We start from the raw sequence: 18,618 nt of genomic DNA, 5'->3' as shown, positions 1-18,618 counted from the left end.
GTATTTACTTGAATTTTAGATGGTTGCAAGTCTATAGTTTACTGTAATATTTGATACTAAAGCTTGATCAGCTCAAAATCAGTATTTCTGTCAGTTTTAGGATTTTTTGATTGATTTGCTTATATTATCTTCCCAGATATCAAGGGTAGTAATCTATACTTTCTGTACATTGTGCTTTTCTTATGAGATGTCAGCCAGTCATTTTTACTTTTCTGGCTTACTTACTAGGCGTTAGTTACCAAAAGGAAATATTTCTTGAAAATGAATACATTACTATATATCAGAATCATAATTTGATCAATTTGGAAATAATCAAATAAATCATGTTTTTCTAAAGAAAATTCTTCAAAGCTTATGTAAGGTTTTTGTTCAAATCTAATGCAAATTCATCTGTTGGATTTGGAAGAGGTAATATAAAATGTAAAAGATAAATGTGAGGTAATAGAAAATTAGAAATTTCTTTAAAAAATAAAACTAAAGCTATGCATTTTATACATTTTGCTGTACATATTTTTTATCCTATTTTTATGCTTGAAATTTTCATTTGCTGAATCTATCAGCTTTTTTGACTGCAACATTATTCATAGTCCGTACATTTGACTCCATTTCATTTTGTGTATGTATATGAAGATATATATATAAACTATTATTCTATATTAAATAGAAAACGTATTAGTCATAGTAAATATTTCAGGAAACAGAATACAAAGAAAAATATAACAAAACACCTGTGTACACCTTTCTTAGTTTAAAAAAATAAAACATTACAGATACAGTTGAATCTCCCTGTACATGTTTCCCTAATCCTAACCCCTTCCCCCCCTTGCCAGAGGGAGCCACCATCCAGAAATTGATTTTTATTATTCTCTTTACTTATATTTTTAATATATATGCATGGATTTATGAGTAATATTATTTGTGGCATGTTTAAAATTTTTATATAGTTGTACTGTGTGTGCATATCTATGTTATCTTAATATGTTTGTGTTATATTACATGTAGCCTTTTGCAGCTTGTATTTTTTACTTCAACACAGTTTTGAGATTTATCCATGTTAGTTCATGTAGTATTTTTCATTTTAGTTTTTGGGTAGTATTTCTTGGTAGGAATAATGAATATTGGTTTTGGGGTTTTTTTTGCAATTTTCCATTTGCAAATTATGCTGCGTTATGTATTCTTCAGTTGTATTCTTGTAAATATGTGCAAGAGTTTCTGTAGGGTAAAACTTAGCAATGGCAATACATGATTCTATGGTATGCACATCTTCATCTTTAATAAATATTGCCAAATTATTCTCCAAAATGAGGATTCTAGTTTATACCCCAGTTGGTAGTTTATGAGTTGCAGTTACTACACATCTTCTCCACACTTAATATTATTGACACATGTGCATGTGCTTGTGTGTTCAACAATTTCATGAGAATGATGTGGTATGGTGTTAATTTGTATTTTTCACATTGCTAATGAGATTGAACATCTTCTCATGTGTAGAGGCCATTCTGATGTTCTGTGAATTGCCCTTTTTTTTGCATTCTTTTTTTAAAAAATTAAAGGAGTTTTTCATGTTCTAATCCTTTGTTGGTTATAGGCAGTATAAGTATCTTTCCCAATCTATATCTTTCTTTACTTGGTGCGTTTGTTGAACAGAAGCTTTTCATTTTAACCTTGCAATTTTATCAGCTTTTACCTTTAAGATTTTTTGTTTTTTTTGTCTTAACTCTTCCTATATTCTGAAGTAACAAGGATTTTCTCCTATATCTTTAAAAAAATTATATTTTAGCTTTCACATTTATGTTTTTAATCCAACTACAATTTATTTTTGTAATTTTCTGTTGTAATGCAGCATGTGTACCTAAAAATCTCTGTGCTATATGCAAAATCATGCAATAAAAACCACAGGGCATACGGGAAAAATAGGATTGGGGCACAGAGCTTTAAAAAATTTTTCAGGGACCCATTTTTTTTTAAAAAAGATACTTAATAAAATGGTAGCATGGTTTTACATATTTTAAATGGTTAAGAAATACATTAATACTGCAATAAGTACGGTATTTTTATTTTGAAAAAGATGAGATTTGCTTGAAGTGGGATTGTGAAATGGTAGAAGGAGGGTTATCCGAAATCTGCCAAGAAGTTGTAACACCAGATGTGGAGAGTGTGGTTCATAACACACATGGTGAATGTAGGTAGATGTTTAAAATGTATGTTTTGTGCATACCTGTGCAGCTCAGTGTAGCTGGGAAATTTTCCACATATATCTGGTGTTTGTTTCAGTTAGGATGAGAGTGAGACAAGCAAGGAACCTAGGGTGTAAAATTTAAGGAAGCACTCCCTGTTAGGGTCCCTAGGCATCTCACTTGCCTCACCCTAGTCCTTGCACTGCTTATGGGTGAAGTAGTGCTTAAGCATGCACTGAATTTGTGTTACTGCTCCCTTGTATATCAATCATGTTGAACACATTCAGGCTTTCGTAAGAAACTTTTTCGAATAGAACTGACTACATATGTGAGGTATAGAGCTCTTAATTAATTTTTCCCGTATAGGTAGCCAGATCTTTCTACACTGGTTTGTAATGATTTTAGCATGCAGCATAGTTCCACATATATTTGAGCCTGGTTCTTGTTTCTTTGTGCTATTTTCATTGGTCTTTCCGCTTCTCCCTATGCTAATAACACAATTTCTTAATCACAGGTCTGGCACTAACTTTGTAACTTTGGGCAAGTTAATTTCTGTGTGCCTATGAAATTATAATAGTGCCTTCCTCATTGGGTAGTTAAAGGAGTAAATGAGCCAGTATATTAAAGTGCTTAGAAGTATGTGCCTGGCCCAAGAGTAAAGCTCAAATGTTAGTTATTTTGTTATTATTAAAAGTAATCCGGGCCTCCCTGGTGGCGCAGTGGTTGGGAGTCCGCCTGCCGATGCAGGGGATACGGGTTCGTGCCCCGGTCTGGGAGGATCCCATATGCCGCGGAGCGGCTGGGCCCGTGAGCCATGGCCGCTGAGCCTGTGCGTCCGGAGCCTGTGTTCCGCAATGGGAGAGGCCACAACAGCGAGAGGCCCGCATACCGCAAAAAAAAAAAAAAAAAAAGTAATCCCTGTTAGTTAATAAAGAGTCTTGAGATCTAGTAGACTGAGATTGCCATCTTGTTTTTCCTTTTCCAAACTAAGAGGAAGTGAGGAGAAGCTTTTGGAAGGATTCCCTGAGAAAGTGATGGTTAAACTATCTGAAAGATGATAAGAGTTAACTAGGTGTTGAGAGCAGTAGGAGAATATTTGAGGCAGAAGGAGCCATGAGGCAGAAAAAAGTGTGTCCAGGAACTAGATCTCAGCACAAAGAAAAATGGTACCAGTTAAGACTAGAGAGGTAAGTAGGAGCAGATCAGATCATACAAGACCTATTAGGCAATGTTAAGCATTTTAGACTTCATGTTAAAATCAGTTACAACTATTTGTAAAGATTGATATTTCAAGAATAAAAGCCATGAAGTATTAATCTTTACAAATAGTTATAACTATTCAAAAAAGAAACTCAGAAGCTAAAGTTGGGTGCATCTGGACCCTAATAGCATATCAAGGATTAAGAGTGCTGTTGAGAATGTAAAATAAATTCAAGTCCTTGTTCACTTACTTGTAATCTTGGTGAGCTATTATTGATTTTGTTCTAGCCTTTTATGAGTTAAAATTAAGCAATCTTGTGTTTAGGGCAGATTCTTAATAGATTACGGTTAGAGTTTTTACAGTACAACAAATCCGTGTAAATGTCTTGAAATAATTTTTTTTCATTTATTTGTCCACTTCATCTAATTTCAAGGGTGCATCTATAACTACACATTATTTCAGTAATAGACACTCCTGTTTTTTCTATTTCCCTCATGTTTCATGACCACAACATTCTGCAAGTAAGTTATAGGTGCCTTTAATAGAAATATGATGGCCATTTTCAATTGAAGGTAGTGTTAAAAACAGCTGAATTTTCATCAGTTGGGATAGTTTCCTCTCATAATGGTTTCATTATACAGAAAGCACTCAGTTCAAGATCTAGGAAAGAAAGTTGAACTAGAAATATTATGGCAGCAGATGAATTCTGCCCAATGCAACCCTGCACTAAAACTAAAGAATTTATTAAATACTTTGGGAGGTAAAACGTCATCTTTTAGAAATATCTTTTAAGTAAATGTAAATAGAATTTTGACAGTATTCCACAAATATTTTTAATGTAAGTTTTATAAATGACATTTTAAATTATAGTATTATTGTTAATCTATAAGTTCAGCACAATGCTAATCAAAATCTTAATAGGGTTTTTTGTGGAACTTGATTAACTGATTCTAAAATTCATATGGAATAGCAAATGGCCAAAGATAGTTAAGACCGTTTGCAACAAGAAGAAGCTGGGGGAACGTGCCCTAAATAATATCAATATAAAAGTAATTAAGACAATTAAAATGGCACAATAATAGAAAAATAGATGAATGGAATAGGGGAAAGATCGCTTAGTATGACATTTATTTGCAAAGAAAGCAAATGAAATGTCTGAATATCTTGTTTAAATTGCAAGGGAGAAAGAGTCTAAAAAATTTTAGTGGGTGATATACAATTAAGTATGATTTTCTTTATTATCAGTTTAACATATAAAGTCATTGCTAGTCTGATCTATTTTATTTATCTTAGAAACAGGGTTTTCTTAAAATTTAGTTTTTCAACTCTTATTTTCTCATAAATATCAAAAGCTACAATTTGGGGGCTTTCCATTGTGTAACCCTGATAGTGCGTTTGGAATACTCATGTATAGATAATTCCGCCTTACCCACTTTTAGGGAATTAAACTGCTGATGAATATTATTTAAGTATTGTGGGGTTTTGCTATGTTAGTGCCTTTGTTTCAAACATAACTGTAGCGTTTCTTTCCTATAGTGCTGTATGTATAGTGCTATAAGCACAGAAATATTAGAATGATGTTCTAAAAAACTTGGTTATGCATGTGGGCTTTAAACATCTTGTTAATCTTTACTTTTGCTTTTGTTTGTGATTTAACCTGGTTAAGTGTGGGGAAGGTGTTTCTGGAAAAGAATTTAAAATAATTATGAACCAGTGGCAAAGCATAGTAGGTATAATATAAATCAATTTGTAAAGTTTTTTAGATTTATAATTTTTTATGCTTTCTTGCTAGAGAACCATTATTTTATTTTTTCTGTCACTGGTCATCTGATGAGAAACTAATTTAGGTATTTGAAAGTAAGATGAATTTAGTTTCAGTAATGCTTATTATAGTGCTTGGTATCACACTTTTGAAATCAATTAAAAACCAGTCCTGCTTGCCCCAGCAAATTTTACTAATGTATGAGAAACAATTGGAGACAGTATTGTTGTTATTAACTTTTGTTGGTAAAGAAGCTAGTTATTTTTAAAGTTTCTTTTAAGCTTTGATTATGATTACTAAAATCAATCTTGCAAACCTTTAATAATTGCTTTCCTTACCCCATAAAAGATACAGTTAAATATATAAAATTAACATATTGTAAGTTTTTTGCAAAAGAACCATTTTCCATATTTATATTTTACCATGTTGCATTTAAAATTTTATTTTGGCTGATTCTTATAATTACCATTTGAATTTTTGTCCAATTGGTAAATATTCTGTTGAATAGCTATTGCAGTTTTTTAAAATGCTGTTAAGGATTTTTTTAATGTATATGTTAATAGTTGTCTTTGATAGATACTTTATAGAACAATAGAAATAATACTTTACACAAGTGAAATATTTTTCTTCTACTACTGTGACATAGTTATTCTCAGTAGTCCCTGGAAGTAGACATGTACTTTGATATAAAATAAAATATAAAAAATAGGCAGATTTTCTGCTATTCCTATAGTTCCTGGTATTTTCCTTTACCGATTTCTCTTCTTTTTTAGGTACCTAGTCGATAGTCGCTGGTTCAAACAGTGGAAAAAATATGTTGGCTTTGACAGTTGGGACAAATACCAGATGGGAGATCAAAATGTATATCCTGGACCCATTGATAACTCTGGGCTTCTTAAAGGTATTATTTCCTTCTTTCAGTCAGGTTGTAAATGTGTTCGTTTCAGTATGTTATAGTAATATGGAAAATGTTAATGTAAATAAATCGGTAAATTAGAAATTTCTTTGTGTAGTCATCCCCCAGTGTCTATGCGGGGATTGGTTCCAAGACCCCTTTCAGATACCAAAATCTATGGATGGTCAAGCCCCTTATATAAAATGGCATAATATTTGCATATGATCTGTGTATCCTCCCATATACTTTAAATTATTTGTAGGTTATCTGTAATACCTAATAAAATATAAATGCTATGCAAATAGTTTCTGGTACACGGAAAATTCAAGTTTTTCTTTTTGGAACTTTCTGAAATTTTTTTTTTCCCTCAAATATTTTCTGTCCAGGGTTGGTTGAATCTGCAGATACAGGACCCATGGATACAGAGGGCCGACTGTATTATAGATTTGACCTAATGAATTCAGATTATTCTGTTATAATTAGTTATATTCTGTATCATGACAAATTCTGTTTGTCATTTCTGATTAATAAGGGTTTATTATCGTTTAAACCTAGAATGTAAATTAGAAAGCACTATCTTATTGTTTGGGGGAAATGCTGTATTGTGTATTATTTTGCTAATGGGCACATGACTTTTTAAGTTGGGGATCAGTGGTATATGGTTACATTCTTGGATTTTTGCATTAATCTTCTACAACCTTTACTACTTGCCAGCTCTTCTAAAACTCGCATAACATTTAAAGAGAATAAAACATAAGTACCAGAACTTCCATTTCTGGCCAGGATGGAATAACAGGGACTAGACTTATCCTTCCACTTGAATGAACTAAAACCCTGACAAAAAACATGAAACAGTGGTTCTCAAAACATTGGACATCAGGCAACAAAGAACAGTGATCCCTGAGAGGTATGAAACAAATGAAGTGAGCCCTATGATTTCCTCAGCTTACTGTACTGAGTTTCCAAGACACGGCACAGAAGGAGAAACCCACGCAAAGCCTGGCAACCTCCCTTAGTTGAGGAAAGAGTTTGGAGTCCATGGAGACCAAGGCAGCCAGAGTTCTCAGGGCGGAGTACCAGAGAGGAATGAGCAGCACACAAAGAGAGAGAGAGACCTAGAGATCTATAGAAGCTCTCTTTTAAGTCTAGAGCTGACTGTTGACCAGTGCATGTATGTGAGGAAGCTACCGAAGGCCAAGGAAAGAACCATCCAAAAGAATTAGAAGGAACAATTGTTTAGGTTCATGTTACCTAATCAAGTTCATTTGCCAGATGCACAGCAAGCCAAATTCTGAGATACCAAGGTTTGCAGCAGAGAAAGGGTTTATTCATAAGGCAACCAAGTGAGGAGCCAGGAAAACAAATCTCAAATCTGCCTCCCTGATGGCAAGAGGCTCAGGGAATTTATGGGAACAAAGAAGCAGGGTGGTCTGAAGTGTGGGGAGCATGGGAAAAGGTAATTGGTGATAAGGAAAGAGTGAGGTAATAGTCGTTCTGTGCAGGTGCAGCTAAGCTACTTGCTTCTCTGTGGGACTCCGAAAATGGAGGCGTTAACAGGTGCTGAGGGTGGAGTTTTTGGCCCTCATGTCAAAAGGTCACCAAGCGGACATTCACACAAGCCCAGTTGGACAGTCGGTGGTCTTAACCAGTCTTAGCTCCACCTAGAACTGAACACAGCTGATTTCAAGTTCCTGAAAAACAACTCAGGCAAATATCTTATTGTTCAGGCTATGCGAAGCTTGGAGGACATGCAAGTTTTTATAAAAACAATTAAAGTGAGCTTGATCAGTAAAGGCAGGTTACAGTTATAGTTTAATGGATCTAACTGATGAGTATCCTCGGTTTCACTCATAAAGGACCAGGAATAATGTGTTCACAGTAGCGAGAGTGGAGAACCTTATAAATCATGAGGTAGACTGCAGAGAATGGGTTTGCCTCTATAGAAGGGCAAAATTTATCCTTCTAAATTGAAAGTATCAAACTAATTCCAAGTAACTTAACTGCATCTCAGAACAGAGCACAAGAGTATTGGTAGGAATACAAAAATATCCAGCATCCAACAAGATAAAATTTATAATATCTTGGATGCAACCAAATATTATCTGGAATGCAAAGAAACAGAAAAATACAATGCATACTAAGGAGAAATAGCAATGTTTAAAAAAATATTTTTTAAGCGGAAAAGAACGAAGAACAAATGAAACAGATACAAAACAAGTAGTAAGATGGTAGATTTAAACCCAGCTCTATGAACAGTCGTATTTAATGTAAATATCCCAATTTGAAGTAGAGACTGTAAGATTGCATTAAAAAAAGACTCAACTGTATACTGTCTACTAGAAACCCACCTTAAATATAAAGATACAAATAGATTAAGAGATTGAAAAATTGTAAGACTGACCTCCAGTGACCCTCCTCTTACATAATCATCTCCTTTTTGAGTGTGAGTGGAACCTGAGAATAGGATATCATTCCTGTGATTATTTATATTATATGACAAAAGGGAGATTATCCCAGTGAGCTTTATCTAATCGTGCATGCCCTTTAAAAGCAGAGTTTTCTCTGGCTGGTAGCTGTAGAAATCAGGATTCAAAGCATGAGAAGGACTCATTGCTGGTTTGAAAATGGAGGGGACTACGTGAGAAGGAAAACAGGCATCCTCCAGGAATAAAGAGAGTCATTGGGCCCACAGCTAGCAAGGAAACAGGCACCTCATACCTGTAACCATGAGGAACTGAATTCTGCCAACAGTCTGAATGGACTTGGAAGTAGATTCTTCCCCAGAGCCTTCAGATAGGAGACCAGCCTGGTGACATCTTGATTTCTTCCTTGTAAGACCCTAAGTAGAAAACCCAGTTGAGCCCATCTGAACTTCTGACCCATAGAACTGTGAGATAATAAATGGGTGTTGTTTTAAACTACTATGGTTATTTGTTATGTAGCCATAGAAAACTAATACACATACTAAACACTAATCAGAAGAAAGCTGGAATGGCCATATTAATATCAGATGTTAAGTTTTAGAACGGAGAACATTACTAGGGATAAAAGTTCATTTCATGATCATAAATGGTCCAGGACAATTTGTTAAGAAAGCATAATAATCCTAAATATATACCCAGCTAATGGCATAACTTGAAAATATGTAAAGCAAAAAACTGATAGAACTGCAAGGAGAAATAGAAAAATATCCACAATTATATAATGGATATTTCAATATTCTTCTCTCCATAAATGATGGAAAACGTGTAGACGGAAAAGTAATGAAATAAATCAACCTACCTGTCCTAATTGACATTTATAGAATATTCCACTGAACAACAGCAGAATGAAAATTCTCTTTAGGTGTACACATGAAGCATTTAAATAGACTATATTCTGGGCCATAAAACCTGTCTCAATAAAGTTAGAAGGGGGCTGGTGGTGCAGTGGTTAGAATCCGCCTGCCATTGCAGGGGACACGGGTTTGAGTCCAGGAAGATCCCACATGCCGCGGAGCAACTAAGCCCGTGCACCACAACTACTGAGCCTGTGCTCTAGAGCCCGTGAGCCACAACTACTGAAGCCCACGTGCTTAGAGCCCGTGCCCCACAACAGGAGAAGCCACTGCAGTGAGAAGCCCGTGCACTTCAACGAAGAGTAGCCCCCGCTTACCGCAACTAGAGAAAGCCTGCGTGCAGCAACAAAGACCCAGTGCAGCCAAAAATAAATAAAATAAATAATTTTTTTAAATAAATAAATAAAGTTAGAAGGATTTAAATCATATGAAATATGTTTTCTTACTACAGTGGAATAAATAAGTTAATAACAGACAGTTGGAACATCTTCAGATGTTTGGAGACTAACATACTTCTGCATAAGCCATGGGTCAAAAATAACTCAAAGGGGAAATTAGCAAGTATTTTTAACTAAATGAAAGTGAAAGCAAAACATATCAAAATTTGTGGAAGGTGGCTAAATAGTATGTGGGGGGTAATTTATAGCTCTTAACATCTATAAAGAAAAGAAAGGTCTGAAATCTTTGACCTTGGTTTCTGACTCAAACTAAAAGTAAGAACAAATTAAACCTAAATCAAGCAGAAGAAAGGAACTACTAATAAGTTCAGAACAGAAATTAAAGAGAAAATAGAAAAATAGGGAAAATCAATGAAACCAAAAACTAGTTCTTTGTGAAGATAATAAAATTTATAAATACCTAGTTTGATCATCAGAAAAAGGGAAAAGACACAACTACCAATATCAGGAACAAGAGAGGTAACATCAATACAGAAATCTACAAACAGCAAAAGGAGAATAAAAGAATATTATGAACTTTATGCCATTAAATTCAACAAATTAGATGAAAAAGACAAATTTCTTGAAAGATGAAAACTACCAAAGCTCATTCCAAAGGAATGGATTCTCTGAATAGCCCTGAATAACAAAAGCTCTTTTAGAAAATTGGGAGAGAATATGTCCCAATTCATGCTATGAAACCGTCATTACCTTGATACCAATATCTGGCAGAGACATTTCAAGAGAAAAAATTCGAGACCATTATCCCTCATGAACATAGATGCATCAGTTATTAACAAAATTTTAGTAAATCAAGTCCAACAATAAAGAAGATATATATAGAAATAAACATTAAGTATAAATAGAGAAATAAATATTACAAAGATAATATATAATATAAAACAAAAGAGTACAATACAAGGAAACTTCCTCAACCTCATAATGGACATCTATGGAAAACCTACAGAAGACATACTCAACAGTGAAAGACTGAGTCCTCTCCCTCTAAAATCAGGAAAAAACAAGGATGTCTACTCTCAGCCCTTCAAACCAAGATTGTACTGAAGGGCCTAGGCAGTGTAATAAGGCAAGAAGAAGAGATAAAAGGCATACAGCTTGTATCGGAAGAAGTAATAAATCTTCCTTTATTCACATAACCTATGTCTATGTAGAAAATTTAATGGAGGGCTTCCCTGGTGGCGCAGTGGTTGAGAGTCCGCCTGCCGATGCAGGGGACACGGGTTCGTTCTCCGGTCTGGGAAGATCCCACATGCCGCGGAGCGGCTGGGTCCGTGCGCCATGGCCGCTGAGCCTGCGCATCCGGAGCCTGTGCTCTGCAACGGGAGAGGCCACAGCAGTGAGAAGCCTGCGTACCGCAAAAAAAAAAAAAAAAAGAAAATTTAATGGAATCTACAAAAAGAAAACTTCTAGAACTAATAAATGAGATTAGCCTGTAGGATACAAGATCATTATTCAAAAACCAATTGTATTTTTGTACACTAAAAATGAACTAACATGAATTGAAATTTTAAAAGTACATTTTATAGTGGCACCAAAAACATAAAATACAGGTAAGTCTGATAACATGTGCAAGGCATGTAAACTAAAAACCATAAGACATTGCTGAGATAAATAAAACCTAAATAAAGACAGAAATTATGTTAGTGGATCAGAAAACTCAATATTGTTAAATTCCCCCACTCAATCTACAGATTCAACACAGTTCCAAATCACATTTCTAGTAGGTGTTTTTCTATCTCATTTAAAAATGAGACAGAATTTACATACCATAGAATTCATCCTTTTAAATTCTGTGATTCACTGTTTTTTGGTATATTCACAAAGTTTTACAACCATCACCACCGTCTAATTCCACAAAATTTTCATCACCCCAGAAAGAAACTTTGTATCCATGAGCAGTCACTCTCCATCCCCACTCAAGACCCAGCCATAGGCAATCACTAGTATACTTCCTGTCTCTATGGATTCGCCTTTTAGGGACATTTCATCTAAATGGAATCATACAGTATGTGGCCTTACCGTTTGACCTCTTTCACTTAGCACAAAGTTTTGTTTTTTTTTTTCTTTTTTTTTCTTTTTTTTTTGCGGTATGCGGGCCTCTCACTGTTGTGGCCTCTCCCGTTGCGGAGCACAGGCTCCAGACACGCAGGCTCAGCGGCCATGGCTCACGGGCCCAGCCGCTCCGCGGCATGTGGTATCCTCCCAGACCGGGGCACGAACCCGTATCCCCTGCATCGGCAGGCGGACTCTCAACCACTGCGCCACCAGGGAAGCCCTAGCACAAAGTTTTAAAGTGTCTTCATGTAGCATGAATCAGTACTTCATTTCTTTTTATGGATGAGTAATTTTCCATTGTATGGAGATATGCCACATTTAATTTATCCATTCATCAATTGATGGACATTTGGGTTGTTTTCACTTTCTGGCTATTATGAATTATGTTGCTCTGAACATTCATGTACAAATTTTTGTGTAGATGTATATTTTAATTTCTCATGGATCTATACCTAGGCATGGGATTACTAGGTCATATATTAACTCTGTGTTTAACTATTTGAAGAATTGCTAGACTTTTCCAAAATAGTTGCATCATTTTACATTCCCACCAGCAACAAGTAGGGTACCAGTTTCTCTACATCTTGCCAAAGCTTGTCATTGTCTGTTTGTTTATTATAGCCATCCTAATGGGTATGAAATATTATCTATTGTTATTTTGATTTGTATTTCCCTAGTGATTAATGATGTTAAGTATCTTGTCTGTGCTGCTTATATCTTTTTCGGAGAACTGTCTATTCAGATCCTGTGCCCATTTTTTAATTGGATTATTTGTCTATTTATTATGTTTTAAGAGTTGTTTATGTATTCTGAATACTAGTCCCTTATCAGACATATGATTTCCAAAAATTGTCTCCTAACATGTGGATTGTCTTTTACTTTCTTGATGGTGCCTCAAATTAATTTTGATGAAGTCCAATTTATCTGTTTTTTTCCTTTGGTTGCTTGTGATTTGGGTGTCAGAAAGCATCACCTAATCCAAGATCAGAAAAAACTTATGTTTTTTCCTAAGAGTTTTATAGTTTTGGCTGTTATATTTATGTCTTTGATCAATTTTAAGTTAGTATTTGTATATGGTGTGAGGTAAGAATCAATTGAACAGATTAGAGAATCCAGAAGTAGATCCACACATGTATGGCCAATTGATTTTACAGAAAGTTGTAAGGGGAATTCAGTGGAGAGAAGATAGTCTTTTAAACAAATGCTGCTTGAGCATTAAGTATCTATTTGCCAGAAACAGGTGAACTTTGATCTATACCTGGCACCATATACAAAATTAACTCAAAACAGACCATAGACCTATATGTAAAAACCAAAACTATAAAAAAAAAATAGGAGAAAAATTTTGTGACATTGTGTTAGGCAAAGTTTTCTTAAATATGAATTTAAAAAGCACAGTTGATAAAAGAAAAAAATTGATGGCTTGTATTTCATCATTAACAAATGCTTCAAATGACACTGTTCAGAGAATGAAACAATAAAGCACAATGTGGGAGAAAATATTTGCAAATCACCTAGCTGATAAAATATTTATATGCAGAATAAGGAATTCCATAAAGCCCAGTGGAAAAAGTAGACAAAAGGTTTGAACAGATGCCTCCCCAAAGAAGATAGTGTTTTCAAAAAGCACATGTGGGACTTCCCTGGTGGCACAGTGGATAAGAATCTGCCTGCCAATGTAGGTGACACGGGTTCGATTCCTGGTCTGGGAAGATGCCACATGCCACGGAGCAACTAAACCCGTGCGCCACAACTACTGAGCTTGCACTCTAGAGCCCGCATGCTGCAACTGCTGAGCCTGTTTGCCACAACTACTGAAGCCCACACACCTAGAGCCCGTGCTCCACAACAAGAGAAGCCACCACAATGAGAAGCCCACACACTGCAATGAAGAGTAGCCCCGGCTCGCCACAACTAGAGAAAACCCGCACACAGCCAAAAATAAATTAAAATTTAAAGGAGAAAAAGCATGTGTAAATATACTCAACATCAATTGTCATTAGAAAAATGAAGATTAAAACCACAATGAGGTCCTACTGTACATGTGTTAAAATGATTAAAATTTAAAAGATGAGCCCATACCAAGTATTAACAAGGATGTGGAGCAAGTAGAACTTTCATACACTGTTTTTGGGAATGAAGTAGTCTTGCAATTTCTTAAAAAGCGAAACATACATTTACCATAGGAACCAACCATTCTACATATGAAAACTTGTACATGAGTGACCACATCACTGTTATTTGTAGTAGAGAAAATTAGAAACAATCCAAAATGCCCATCAACAGCTGAATGGATAAACAAATTATTAGAATATCCATATAATGAAATCCTACTCAGCAATTAAAAGGAATGAACTATTGATACATAAAAACATGGATGGATTTCAAGATAATGATGCAGCATAAATGAAGCCAAACAAAGCAGTACATACTATTTTTTATATAATATTTTAGAAAATGCAAATTAGTCTACAATTGCAAAATACAGATAAGTGGTTTTCAGGGGTCAGGACAGTAGACCTGGATGGACAAGAAGAGATTACAAAAAAGGGCTACAGGGAAACCTTTGGTGGTGGGGGATACTGATAGATCTCTTCATCGTTTTGGTGATGATGGTTTCACACTTGTAGTGATATGTCAGAACTTATCAAATTTTACACCTTAAATCTGCAACAGTTTGTATCAATTTTATGTCAATAAACACTGAAGTAACAAAAATTAGGGGTTCTGTGTTTAGGGGTGTTCTCCCCCTAAAAAAATGATCCAAAAATTGATCATTTTATTTTATCCACTAGATATAAATTACTATTTGGATTCTGTTACATAATAAAATCATTTACTCAAAATCTTGAATTATTGTGGAGAATAGCATAGAAGTCTTAATTTTTAAACTTTTTTTCCCCTAAATTTACTTCAAAGTAGTCTGTTATAGTGGAAAGAAAATGGATATTAGCATAAACAGATACATGTTTGAGTCCAGTCTCTACAGTTTTCTGTATGTGAACTTGGGCAAGTTAATCAGTATCTGAATCTATTTACTAAGTAAAATGTAGCTATCTACTTGATAATATTGTTCTGAAAATCAACTGAGATGAAAGGGTTTTCCATAATAATACCTTTCATAGTACCTGCAATTTTCTGAATGATTTGGGGCAAGTTACTCAATTTCCTTGAATATATTTTTTGATCTAAAATAGATATCTATCTCTGGCCTGTCCTATACTGCATTTCTAGTTCAACTGGAATTTTGAAAATGGATCATAGAATTAGAACCATATCTGAACAACTACCTCTACTTTAGATCTGTGGAGGAATCTACATCATGGGCCCTCTAGAGTAATGAGCTGCCCTTTTGTGATTTCCATCATGGTTCCCAGCCCATGTGCTTTGGCATCATTGTTAAAAGTTATTGATTTGCTTCTGAATTTTCTTCATCAGCTAATGCTAGAACGATCACTATTACCATGTGAGGGATCTCTGATACTTAAAATATTTGGGAAACAGTCTTCATTCAGATCTTTTGGCTAACAGTTACACTTTAGTATTTTTTTTAAGAGCCCAATAAAAGAAAAATTATTTTTTTAAACACTGTTGGTTGCCTGGTACACATTGAAACTTTGTAAAGCAACAGTTTATTTTGGAATATGTAGACTTAGATGTGAACCTCTTCAGAGCTTTCTTCAAAACTCATTATTTAAATACCTGAGTTAGTCTCCATGAGTTTACGTAATTTTTAATGTGTACAACCAAAGTATTTAGAGATATGTAGTATTGTTTCTTTTTATGTATTGAGTTTATTTTTCCTTTTGTAGATGGTGATGCCCAGTCACTTAAGGAGCATCTTATTGATGAATTGGATTACATACTGTTGCCAACTGAGGGCTGGAATAAACTTGTCAGCTGGTACACATTGATGGAAGGTCAGGAACCAATAGCACGGAAGGTACATATTAAGAATAACTGAATACAAATATTTTTCTTAGTTCACATTTTCTTGTTAATTTCAATGACTTATGAAGCCTCCTCAATTATCTTGGAGAAAAAGACCATCAGAATGTTACTGTACACTAACACACATAGAGGGTTTACTATATGCTAGCCACTGTTATAAGCACATCATATACATTATTAACTAGTTTAATCCTCATAAAAAATTCTCTGAGGTAAGTATTATCCCTATTTTATAGATGAGGAAATGAGGACAGAGGTAGAGAGGTGCAGGGTCTTTTAGAAAGCCACATGAGTTTACGTACTTAAGTAGCCTGACTCTGACTTTTTTTTCTGATTAAAAAAAAATTTTTTTTAAATGATATAGAAACTAAAAGTAGAAGAAATATTTTACAGCATACAATTTTCTTAAAACTTGAAAATGCAGATTTTTTTTATCCCTATTTTAAGTTTTACAGTTACAGTCTAGAAAAATTAAAAATGACCCACTTTTTTTATTTTTTGGTTAACTAAAAATTCATTTATGAAAGTATCAGTATCACCATAGTAGAATAATACCAACTGCTTAAAGTAGATCTGTCAGCCTTACACAAGTATTTGATAGTGTATTTGGATGGAGCAAAATTATTTATCTGATTTTATTTCTACATAAAAACGATTAAAAAGCCGAATTATGTAACACAAGGGTATAAACCGCTGATAGACCAAACCATATTTGGATTTATTTGGAACTGATGCTACAAAGTTAATATATTAACAGTTTGTATTTGTGTATCTATGGTTTAGGTATAGAATTGAATTTCGTTTTCTAAATAGAATGTGAATGTGCCTTTTATTTAGTTTAGTGTAGTTTAATTCTGTTCCTTAATTTCACTCAGTCTTTTCTTATAGCCATTTCAAAGTTAAGATTCATATCTACTAGGAATGCTACCCATAAATTATATATATTTATATATATATGTAATGGCCTATCATTTTTATCTGTAATTGCTGGAGAATTGAGTGTTTTTACTATTTGAAGGATAAACTACTTAGATGTAAAACTATGTAGAAGAAGACCTTCATTCCTGGGATAAAGGAAAATCTGTAATATGTCTGGAATATCTTCAAATGTGTTAAACTGTATTAATTCAACCTTAATGACATGCTTTTTTTCCTTAATAATTGTAGCATATCATATAATATAGTAAACAGGTCAACTGACAACTCCATTGGCATTTCTTTTTGAAAGAGGGCTTACTGGCATTTCTTGAAATCTGTGTCTGATAAGCAAGTTAAAGAAGATAAAGGATCATGAAGACTTCATACAGGGAGAAAGAAAAAAAGTTTAAGAAGTCTGTTAGGAGGCTATATATTTATTTTTAATAAGGTAGTTGGAATTCACTCAACTTGTAAAATAATTTTCAAACTTCAGTGTGGTTTCTTCCCTCTTTGTTTCCTGGTGCGCGAGGAGAGGGGATTAAGAGCACTGCTTAAAGGAGCTCCAGAGACGGGCGCGAGCCGCGGCTAACAGTGCAGACCCCAGAGACGGGCATGAGATGCTAAGGCTGATGCTGCCACCACCAAGAAACCTGTGTGCGAGCACAGGTCACTCTCCACACCTCCCTTCCGGGGAGCCTGTGCAGCCCGCCACTTCCAGGGTCTCGGGATCCAGGGACAACTTCCCTGGGAGAACGCACGGCACACCTCAGGCTGGTGCAACGTCACGCTAGCCTCTGCCACCGCAGGCTCGCCCCGCACTCCGTACCCCTCCCTCCCCCTAGCCGGAGTGAGCCGGAGCCCCCGAATCAGCGGCTTATTTAACCCCGTCTTTTCTGAGCAAAGAACAGACGCCCTCAGGTGACCTACACACAGAAGCCGGGCCAAATCCAAAGCTGAACCCCGGGAGCTGTGCGAACAAACAAGAGAAAGGGAAATCTCTCCCAGCAGCCTCAGGAGCAGCAGATTAAATCTCCACAATCAACTTGATGTACCCTGCATCTGTGGAATACCTGAATAGACAACGAATCATCCCAAATTGAGGAGGTGGACTTTGAGAGCAAGATTTATTATTTTTTCCCCTTTTCCTCTTTTTGTGAGTGTGTATGTGTATACTTCTGTGTGAGATTTTGTCTGTATAGCTTTGCTTTCACCATTTCTCCTAGGGCTCTATCCGCCCTTTTTTTTTTTTTTTTTTACTTTTTAAAAAAATTTTATTCTTTTTTTTTTTTTTTTTTTTTTTTGCGGTACGCGGGCCTCTCACTGTTGTGGCCTCTCCCGTTGCAGAGCACAGGCTCCGGACGTTCAGGCTCAGTGGCCATGGCTCACGGGCCCAGCCACTCCTCAGCATGTGGGATCCTCCCGGACCAGGGCACGAACCCGCGTCCCCTGCATCGGCAGGCGGACTCTCAACCACTGCGCCACCAGGGAAGCCCTTATTAATTTTAATTATTTTTTTATTTTAATAACTTTCTTTTATTTTACCTTTATTTATTTATTTATTTATTTTTTGCGGTACGCGGGCCTCTCACCGCTGTGGCCTCTTCCATTGCAGACCACAGGCTCCGGACGCCCAGGCTCAGTGGCCATGGCTCACAGGCCCAGCCGCTCCGCGGCACATGGGATCCTCCCGGACCAGGGCACGAACCCGTGTCCCCCACATCGGCAGGCGGACCACCAACCACTGCGCCACCAGGGAAGCCCCTACCTTACTTTATTTTATTTTATTTTATTTTATCCTCTTCCTTTCTTTCTACTTTTTCTCCTTTTATTCTCAGCCGTGTGGATGAAAGGCTCTTGGTGTTGC

The 18,618-nt window shown here is 35.7% G+C and overlaps 1 protein-coding gene across 4 annotated transcripts in view; it reads left to right on the top strand.

Annotated features, from left to right (window-relative positions):
* The window catches only part of USP15 (ubiquitin specific peptidase 15), a 137,213-nt gene that overhangs the window by 13,718 nt on the left and 104,877 nt on the right, over positions 1-18,618 (top strand). For all 4 annotated transcript variants that reach the window (XM_060112013.1, XM_060112014.1, XM_060112015.1 and 1 more), the window contains exons 2-3: positions 5,914-6,041; positions 15,698-15,828. In XM_060112013.1, the coding sequence (XP_059967996.1) occupies positions 5,914-6,041; positions 15,698-15,828 (259 nt within the window). The remainder of the gene's footprint in view (positions 1-5,913; positions 6,042-15,697; positions 15,829-18,618) is intronic.

Source organism: Mesoplodon densirostris, chromosome 11 (genome assembly GCF_025265405.1).
Source record: "Mesoplodon densirostris isolate mMesDen1 chromosome 11, mMesDen1 primary haplotype, whole genome shotgun sequence".
Lineage (NCBI taxonomy): Eukaryota > Metazoa > Chordata > Mammalia > Artiodactyla > Ziphiidae > Mesoplodon > Mesoplodon densirostris.
Note: the sequence above shows the minus strand (reverse complement) of the source record. Positions and strands in the feature narration are given on the sequence as shown.